At 42.2% G+C, this 10,597-nt stretch overlaps 1 protein-coding gene across 1 annotated transcript in view; it reads right to left on the bottom strand.

Moving 5' to 3' along the window:
* Positions 1–2,109: 2,109 nt before the first annotated feature.
* Positions 2,110–10,597, bottom strand: part of LOC129853343 (E3 ubiquitin-protein ligase DTX1-like) — a 63,871-nt gene continuing 55,383 nt past the window's right edge. The window contains exons 6-10 of the mRNA XM_055919284.1: positions 10,245–10,306; positions 9,945–10,094; positions 9,464–9,625; positions 8,549–8,638; positions 2,110–8,115 (exon numbers count right to left, since the gene is read on the bottom strand). Of these exons, the coding sequence (XP_055775259.1) occupies positions 7,891–8,115; positions 8,549–8,638; positions 9,464–9,625; positions 9,945–10,094; positions 10,245–10,306 (689 nt within the window). The 3' untranslated portion in view covers positions 2,110–7,890. The remainder of the gene's footprint in view (positions 8,116–8,548; positions 8,639–9,463; positions 9,626–9,944; positions 10,095–10,244; positions 10,307–10,597) is intronic.

Genomic DNA, 10,597 nt, shown 5'->3' with positions numbered 1-10,597 from the left:
CATGACTTCTGCTGCGTTCAAAACAACTGGAAACTCAGAACTGGGAAATCTCAGACTTCAGTGAGCTCAAGGCAACTGGGAACTTGAAAAAAAACGAGCTATGTTTTGAACGGTCATCCAACTCGGAATTCCAAGTCGGGAACTCTGGGTCTTTCTAGAGCTCTGACCTGAAAATCACTGACATCATGATTCAACCTTGTTATATTCTGAGTTCCCAGTTGTCTTGAAAGCACCACAAATCCAGACAAAATTTTCCCACAAGAAGGACCCCCGCGCCACCTTCCTGTTCAAGTGAGCACGCACAACAAAGTCCAAAAATGTATTGTATGCTGCTGCATAATGATGTAATATGCTAGCACTGAGCTAGGCTGAAACACCTGCATTTTGGAGCTGCCTTACAAAAAAGAGACCATGTTTGTATGTGGCTTTATTCCCTCAATGACATATCTTTTTTTTTCTCCATTGTTTGCAAACTGATATGTGACACGCATTAATGCCAAAATAACATGCAAAACAGGCAAGCCCATTTTTTGCTAAAAATGTGGGGCTCAAAACCCACCTGCCCTGAATGGCGGGTCGCCACTGGTTATTAGGCCTACTGATGGTTGATACTGATAGTGGCTAATATTTAACATGATAGAAATAGAAAACATAGAAAGTCGGGGGAAGCCTATAATTAAGACATTTGAGAGTGCCCATCCCTGCAAGTTAAAAGGCTGTAGAATGAAAATGATGCATAATGGCACAGCATTTCATCAACTTTACTGTGGGAAAGTTGATATGTTGAAATGCTTCAGTTTGCTGCCATATGCAGTTTGCTGCCATATGGTTTCACTTTTGTCTCGAGCAATAAGGTAAAATATATCTAAAACAAGTGTCCTTTATATTTACAATTCTGTTATCCAAACGGATTACTCATTACTCACTCAGCTCTTATCAATAGGGAAAGGGGGATACCTAGTCAGCTGTACAACTGAATGCATTCAACTGAAATGTGTCTTCCACATTTAACCCAACCCCTCTGAATCAGAGAGGTGCGGGGGGCTGCCATAATCAACATCCATGTCTTCGGCGCCCGGGGAACTGTGGGTTAACTGCCTTGCTCAGGGGCAGAACAACAGATTTTTACCTTGTCAGGTCGGTGATGGTAAAAATCTGTCGTTCCCCTGAACAAGGCAGTTGACCCACTGTTCCCCGGGCGCCGAAGATGTGGATGTCTATTTTTTTATTTCATAGTAATTTCCTATTTTTCTATTGATGTGGACCTGACAAAGACAATGTCGTATTTTCAATGTTTTGGCAATTGAATGTTCACAATTTTTTGCTTTGGAATTTCCATTATCAAGCTCTAAAATCATTGAAAGATCAGTATTTCATAATACACTTCATGTTTAAAAAAATGTATATAAATATTATTGAATATTTTTTAATAATTGAACCAAAATCGAATGACCTGAATAAGCACCATTCGCTCAGCACTAATGCAACTGTTTATGTCCAAAAAAATGTGTGTTGTACTTTTAGCTCTGGTTGTCCTGAAAAGAAAATAGTAAAACACTTCATTGTGAAGCTAAATGTAAGGACAGATAAATGAAAGTCAGATAAATCAAAAGCCGTTTTTTGCTGAGGTCTCAGGACTGATAGGGTTAACACCTTCCTTGGTGATGGAGGTGAGTGATGAGAGGAGTGAGCCTCAGCTGGGAGGGAGGGGGTCTGGGGTGTCAGACCATCTGAGCTGCTGTGTCACGGCTAGGACTGGGAAAGGGGAGATGCGCCCAGTGACAGACATCATAGGTTGTCCTTGGGATTACCAGGGAGACATCCCATGACAGCCCCACAAGCTGTTCCTCCAGGTCTGGAGGGGAAGCAGGAGGACTGGGTGTATCTGCTTTAGTATTCACCCCAGTGCCTGCATGCATACCCAGCCCTCATCTTTCTCACACATCACCAACATTCATCAGCCAGTGACAGAAAATGACCATAAAGCAGAATTTACTGCATAATGATGCTCAGAGCACAGGGCAGCCCGGAGAAGAGGGGAACAGAAGAGTGAAAGGACGAGGACATGGTGGTAACGAAAGACAGTAAAGAACGAGAGGAGAGAGAAGGTCAAACAAACTACCCCGTTGAGGGCACATTTATTTTCCACATGAAACAAACAAACATGCAACAAAATCATCCCAATCCAGTAGAGACTGGTTCAGATTCAGAGCCCTTTAATGTCTAGTCAATGTCTCTAATCTTGCCTTTATTTTTTGTCATTCATTTTATTTTACACTTCAAATCTCCATTTCTCTTTCTGTGTTTTATTGAATGTTTTATATGTAATATGTTGCTTCTGATGAGAAATTAAATGTGAATGTTGAACCATAGCCACATGGTTCTCTGACATTTTGTCTGTAAAAAATGGGCATTGAAAATGCAGATGATGACCTGATACATACGATTGATTACCTTTTATGTGAAACAGAGAGGAGCAGCAAAGTGCTATTTCATGCTCATCTCTCTCCATCAAACCCTCTTAAGAGATCAAAACACACAGATAAACAGTGTAGTATGGAGCAGTCCACCATGCTAGTCCACACACATCTCTAAAGACTCCAGAACATTTTTGTCAGCAGACTTGTTGACATCTTGAGTAACATGCACTTCTATGACATTTTTTTATTTCAGCCCCCAAATATCTACTGTTTAAATATTTTAGAAGCTTAAACCAGGCATTTTCTCTCTCACACACACACACACACACACACACACACACACACACACACACACACACACACACACACACACACACACACACACACACACACACACACACACACACACACACACACACACACACACACACACACACCAATTTGTTGCAGGCATATCTGTGTACACAGATAAGTGCAATATGCCTTTGGATGTTTTCAATATGATTGTGAGGTAAACTCCTCATGAGAAAGGATCCCACACCTAATCAATATATGCTATGGAGAATCGTATGGAATGTTTCTTTAATTACTGTAATATAACAATGTTGCACACTATGAATGCTCAATTGAAAACAATCAATCTTTTAAAAAATACATCAAAAAATATATGTGTTCTCCTATATGGAGCATTTGAGCCATACCTTTGGATCACTGTCTCCTTTGGTCACAAATGGACACGCCTTACAGAATGTTGAACATCCATTCTCCTGTCCCCAACACCTCCTGATCCCTCCTGCTACACATAAGGTACAAATTGGTCGCATATATAATTGCATAAACTTTATTCCGCTGTCCAAAACTAGACCATAAAATGTATGCTCACAATAAAGTTCCCCATGTACAGACCACTGAAAGTATACGGACTGTATGTACACACCTGAAAAGCTGAGGAGGCCTAGACAATGAAATATTTGATTAATATTACAGGTACATATGTAAGCATTTGGAGACTGGAAATCTGAGCATGATCTGGTATTGAAACATTAACTGAAAACATTTTCCCTGTACAACTCAATGAGTCTCACTTAAAATGGAAATTTCCCTGATAAGACTGAAATCAATTCTTTCCTGCTTTTCCCTATTACGAGGGTGACAAAAAGCTTAAAATGTGTCAACTTGCAAAAGGATAAAGAAGAAATGAAAAGACAAAATGCCTCTTGTTTTTCATTCTCACCAGTTTGAGGTACTGACAGTATCCTCCTATTGGTTCTCTTAGGTTATACAAGGTAAATAACAGAATTAGAATTAGAATTCTATGGTCAATGACCCATCTGGGGTATAGGGTCGACGTCATGCTGCTAAACTCCCCCCAACAAATAATAAACAGGGACTTCCTGTACTTACTGAATCCCTCAGGGGCTCCACTTCACAGAATCTACATTAACAACAGCAGCAAACGCTAAGACTACTGCTAATACAGTATAAGACGCTCATAAGCTAGCATACACATTTCAACAGTCCCTGACATACTGGCAAATCACATATGCCAGATTTGATCTACTCATTTTATATGTTTCTGTGTGTGGGCGGGTAGATGTGAATGTTTATTTTCTTATATAGAAGAGTATAAAAATAAATTAAACTTACACCATATGACTCAAATTGAGCATACATGTACATTTAAAGGTAGATCACATCTGCAAATGTATAGATATATACTGTATATATATTTGAAGCAATACAAGACATGTTTATAAACATGAAAATAAAAAACAGCAGCTATAGTAGCCAATACATTTAAAGACATCTTCCAAAAATGAAAGGATTAATTAAAGAAAACTGCTGCCTCAAAGTGCTACGGAAGACTATGATTCAGTCCAAAATATTCAAAAGCATTTAAAGGATCAAACCCTGTGAACTGGGTGGCACACCATAAAAACCTCAACACGAATCTCTTCTGGATTATACCAACATCTCCACTCATTCAAATTGATCAGATCCTACTCAAGGAGAGAATTATGCAACCTAAAGAGGAACTGTTATTTTAGGTAAAAGAAACATCACAAGATTTCATCATCAGACTTAGGGCTCAATTCAATCTGTATCGTGGAAGTTCAGTGCTATGGCACAATTGAAATGTAAAAGTAATTCTCAATTGAGCCGACAAATGCAGCGTTTACAGTGAAAGCAGTCTCCACAAACACAGGGACATTGCTTTTACATATCAATGGGTTGAATCGAGCCCTAAAACCTTCGAACTCTTTAGCTTATGGGCATAGAATCTGTGGGGATGGAAGGGAGGAGGTAGCAAAGGGAGTGGAAAAACCCAGTGCATCATCAGCTTCACATACTGTACTTTAAAGAACAACATTCTGATAGATCCTACTGTAGAATGAGCTCATCTAGCTACTGAGGAAAGGGGATACAGCAGTATCAGACCTAAGTATCATACAGCAGTATCAGACCTAAGTATCATACAGCAGTATCAGACCTAAGTATCATACAGCATTATCAGACCTAAGTATCATACAGCAGTATCAGACCTAAGTATCATACAGCTGTATCAGACCTAAGTATCATACAGCAGTATCAGACCTAAGTATCATACAGCTGTATCAGACCTAAGTATCATACAGCATTATCAGACCTAAGTATCATACAGCTGTATCAGACCTAAGTATCATACAGCTGTATCAGACCTAAGTATCATACAGCAGTATCAGACCTAAGTATCATACAGCAGTATCAGACCTAAGTATCATACAGCAGTATCAGACCTAAGTATCATACAGCTGTATCAGACCTAAGTATCATACAGCTGTATCAGACCTAAGTATCATACAGCAGTATCAGACCTAAGTATCATACAGCAGTATCAGACCTAAGTATCATACAGCTGTATCAGACCTAAGTATTATACAGCTGTATCAGACCTAAGTATCATACAGCATTATCAGACCTAAGTATCATACAGCTGTATCAGACCTAAGTATCATACAGCTGTATCAGACCTAAGTATCATACAGCAGTATCAGACCTAAGTATCATACAGCAGTATCAGACCTAAGTATCATACAGCAGTATCAGACCTAAGTATCATACAGCTGTATCAGACCTAAGTATCATACAGCTGTATCAGACCTAAGTATCATACAGCAGTATCAGACCTAAGTATCATACAGCAGTATCAGACCTAAGTATCATACAGCTGTATCAGACCTAAGTATTATACAGCTGTATCAGACCTAAGTATCATACAGCAGTATCAGACCTAAGTATCATACAGCATTATCAAACCTAAGTATCATACAGCTGTATCAGACCTAAGTATCATACAGCAGTATCAGACCTAAGTATCATACAGCAGTATCAGACCTAAGTATCATACAGCATTATCAGACCTAAGTATCATACAGCAGTATCAGACCTAAGTATCATACAGCATTATCAGACCTAAGTATCATACAGCAGTATCAGACCTAAGTATCATACAGCAGTATCAGACCTAAGTATCATACAGCAGTATCAGACCTAAGTGTCATACAACTGTATCAGACCTAAGTATCATACAGCAGTATCAGACCTAAGTATCATACAGCAGTATCAGACCTAAGTATCATACAGCAGTATCAGACCTAAGTATCATACAGCTGTATCAGACCTAAGTATCATACAGCTGTATCAGACCTAAGTATCATACAGCATTATCAGACCTAAGTATCATACAGCTGTATCAGACCTAAGTATCATACAGCAGTATCAGACCTAAGTATCAGAGCCTTCAGAGGGATCAAACAGTATTGGGTAGTGGTGGTGGTGGGGTGGGGGTCTGTTGGCTGCAGCACCATGGAACAGCAGAGGCTCATCATGCATCCAACCCAGCACCGCAGAGCAGAGAGGAACACCAGGCTTGTACATCACAGGTTGTGTGTGCGTGTGCGCATGTGTGTGTGTGAGGGCTGCTCTGCCTACTCTACTGTATGATGGATCTCCTGGAAGAGGAGAGTCATTCTCTGAGGAGGACATCACTCCCTGAGAAGCATGTTCCGCTCCTGTGTTCAAGGTCTAGAGGGCCAGAGAACTTATTAACACCAGAGCACACACTCAAACACACACGCAAGTAGGCACACACACGTGCTGCGAGTGTGATAGATCATGCCAATAACTGGACCTCCTCCGCAGGGAGAATAATAAGGCAGGCTTATTCACAGAGGTCAGCATCATCAATGTGTCAACAAAACAAATGAGGTTAACCTTGGAGTGGAGCAAGGTGTGCTCTACTGCCTCAGTTCTTAACTTACAGGAGCATACCGTTTTAACAAACATCTAACTGGTCGGTTAGATGCTTATGTATGAACCTACATCAGGTTTTACTTCCAGAGGCATCCTCTCTGGTTGGCACACCATTAGAAAAGACATTTACTGTGAGACGGCTGTGTCCTCAGATCCTCTGACTGGCTCTCTGTCAGGTGGTGCATTTGAACATTCAATAGACTCATCGGCCAATGGCGCAAAGCGCTGTGAAACAGCCCTGTGTAGCCAATCAGAGATGCCCTGTCTCCTTTCTGAGAATCACATAGCCGTGACCGTCCACTCAGATCTACAGACAGCTTTGGTGTGGAAAACCACCAAGCTAAAACTAGCAATAGGCCTCACTTTTAAAAGACTCTCACTAGCAACCACATCAGCATGTCATAAGTTGAACTGTGTAGATTTGGTGTGAATTAGACTAATACAATTCTGATCTGGAATTGCAACCATGCTTTTCAAATTATATAAGTAAATTGTGCATATTAAAATTCTCCTGAAGATTTCCACACAAACACCAACTACAACTTCCCTATTCTTTCAAAAATGCACATCTGAAAAAAGTTGAATAAATGTGGCCAGACATGTAGAGCCTTCAGAGCCCTAGCCAACTGTTTAGCAAAAGTCGCAGTTATGCGGTCAACATTCAATGAAAACTCTGGGCCATATGGTTCGGTGGTGAACATTAACAGACATCTCCTCCAACGCCATGGTGTTATTACAGAAGAGGAGGTTCAATATCCTGTCTCAGAGGAATCAATGACTGTTGACGTGCATCAATGTCTAAACCCCACAATAGCCAGTACACATTGAGATCAGTTTTACATCCTGTCTTTACATTCCTTAACCTATCAGGTTGAAATTTTGGCAAAAACACACCTGCTCAAGGCATGGACAAAGAGACAGCAGTGGGAAAAGTTTTACAGTTATGTTTAGGTAAATGCAAATAACAGTATAACACAATCATGACGTTATCGTGTCATTATTATGTAATTTGCTATATATTAGTTTGCCCACATACAGAACATGAGGGTCTGTAGGTCTGTTTTGGGTGTGGGGAGCAAAATACGGTTATCTGGCCTGCATGTTGCCTCCTCATTCAGAGACCCTGTCAGATATAGATATGGTTGGTGGTCCTCTGGGGCCTCTCTGTCCCCCCCTCTCAGTCCTTCAGGTTGTCCTGTCCCACCCCTTGGGCTGACAGCTCTGTCAGAACGTTGTCCAGGTAGTTGGGGTCTGGGTAGCCGTGTCCCGTCAGGTTGGAGCCAAACTCTGTCTTGTGGTGGATCTCATTCCACACCACTGTGTCTGACTCTCCCGTGGTGCTGGACGTGCCGATGGTGAAGATGAGGCGGCGGTCCCACGCCATGATCAGGAGCTTCAGGACCTGGGGAGAGACAGATGAGAGCCCAGGTAGATGAGATACAGCAGCTCACAGTGCACTGTAATCACCATCTCTCTTTCTAGTTCATTCAATGGGGGTATGAAGGGAATTGGGATACAGTACCTAGTCAGTTCCACAACTAAATGCATTCAACCGAAATGTGTCTTCCGCATTTAACCCAATCCCTCTGAATCAGAGAGGTGCGGGGGGCTGCATTAATGGACCTCCACATCATTGGCGGCCGGGGAGTAGTTGTTGTTGCCTTATTCAAAGGCATAACGGCAGATTTTTCCACCTTGTCGGCTCGGGTATTCAAACCAGCGACCTTTCGGTTACTGGCCCAATGCTCTTAACCGCTAGGCTACCTGCCTACTACATCATGTATTTTGAAGAACTGTTCTTCCCATATACAGATAGATAATACTGTAAGTCTTACCCTCCTGCCTTTGTTATTGTCTGGGAGGTAGCAGTGCCGGGGGAACCCCCTAGCGCTGAACTTCTTCCCTGGGTTGGGATGCTCTGTGGTCTGGTGAAAAGGACAGAAACAGTCACAACCCCTCTCTTTCTCTTTCAATTAACATTCAGTCAAGAGGGAAATGTCAAAAGTGCCCCCGGGGACGAGCTTGTATATTCATAGTCTGACTACTCTGGGGGCTTTATTTGCACTATTTTAAAGCATTCATTTTGGTGGAAATGGACCCTTTCCCCCTTTCATCAAGAAACATGTTCTTTATACCAGCTGTAAAACAACCAATTAACTGTCATGCTGTGTGATGCAGGTCTTATGTGTTGACATGCCACACCATACTCATTGTACTCCACTCTACTTCAGAATGTACTGTATCATTACTATATCATGACTTTCTTACACAGAGTACAGCTGTCAGTGTAGATGTGTTAAAAGGGGGGAGTGAGGAGTGTGAGTGGTGTGCAGGGGCACTGTGAGTGGGCCGTGGCATGTTGTTCTGCTGCAGTGTGGATGACAGGGGACAGACAGCCCCAGCCTCTCTCCCTGCACAGGGATGCTCAGCCTGCTCTTCTGGTAGAAAGGTCACTTTATTGACTCTATTAAAGCTCAGCTCCGCAGAAAGGATGAAATATGCAGCCCTCTCCTCTCCCTGCAAAGAGAGGAGGTGAATCGTTCTCTCTTTCTCTTTATGAGGATGCAGTCACACGGCTTTGGGACACTTCAACCCCCTGAGCAACACGAAACAGGTTATCAAATACCCTCTGAAGCCTCCTCGTCAGACACAGCAGTGGTATAGCACCGTAGATGGAAGAAAATAGACTTAGGAAGGAGAGCCAGTGGATGAGTGGACTGTGTGAGTGTGGAGAATATGAGGGTGGTGACCTGTAGCCCAGCAGGAATGTCATAGACGATGCGGATGGTCTTGGCCTCTGGGTAGCCGGGCAGGCAGTGGGGGATGACATGGTACTCCATCTTCCCAGGGGGCTGTGTGCCTGTCTTCTCCCCATAGATAGCCTTACAAGTGGGGCACTGAAGACTGCCATCCTGGATAGGGACAGATTCAATGTTCAATATTCATAACTAATCTAATCAAACAAATGTAATCTAATCTAGAGTTGGTTTCATGACAGCGATCCTTCTTCTGTCCTTAATTACCTTTTAAAATGACCATGAACTGTGTTTAGCTGAGTAAGACCTGCTTCCGATTAGTTTGATCTCAATATAATCTAATTGTTATCATAGCATACCCCATCACATCAAATGGGGGGTGTAATTTCACCCACTACTTTACAATTTCACCCACTACTATACAATATAATATTATAATACCATAACAAGCGCTGGCACGTATGCGCCTTCTCACCTTGTTGCCATTGTTGTACATGGCAACCAGGCACAGCAGATGGTACATATGCCCACACTTGCCAAGTTTGCCCACCACCTCTGGCTTTATGCCCTTGACACCCTCGTAGCCTGATGACATCACCAGCCTCTCCCTGCAGATGGTGCAGTCCTGGGAAGGGAAGGTGAGTGGGCACCAGTTAGACCATAAGAGCTACTGCATGTTACTGTAGGGTTGGGATGCATAGCAATAATACACTGTATAATGATTACAAACTGTATTCAAACTGTGTACGTGTGTGTCATCCAGGACTCTCCTTACCTCATCAGGGGCTACTTTCACTTTCTCTGTGTATCTCCGCACCACATCCTCTGGGTTTTTCCCTAGCAATCAAACACAACATTGAAGGCATGTGGTTGAAAGGAACAAAAAACACTTACTCACACACACAATCATTACTCGCAGACAGATGCATATTGTCCTTTGAAGACCCAAGATGACTAGATGGATCTGCATAAGGAGACGTCTATTTGAGCAATAGGTAAACCCAGTGACTGGTCTGGGTCTAAAGTACCATAGCCCTGCTTGATTGTGATGAGACCAGTCCAAGAAGAGAGCGTGTGTGAATAAATACAGTGTGTGATGTTGAAGATGAGGTCACCTTCAAAGTGACA

The sequence above is a fragment of the Salvelinus fontinalis genome, chromosome 4, assembly GCF_029448725.1.
Source record: "Salvelinus fontinalis isolate EN_2023a chromosome 4, ASM2944872v1, whole genome shotgun sequence".
In the NCBI taxonomy this organism is placed as follows: Eukaryota; Metazoa; Chordata; class Actinopteri; order Salmoniformes; family Salmonidae; genus Salvelinus; species Salvelinus fontinalis.
This window is presented reverse-complemented; position numbering and strand designations above follow the sequence as displayed.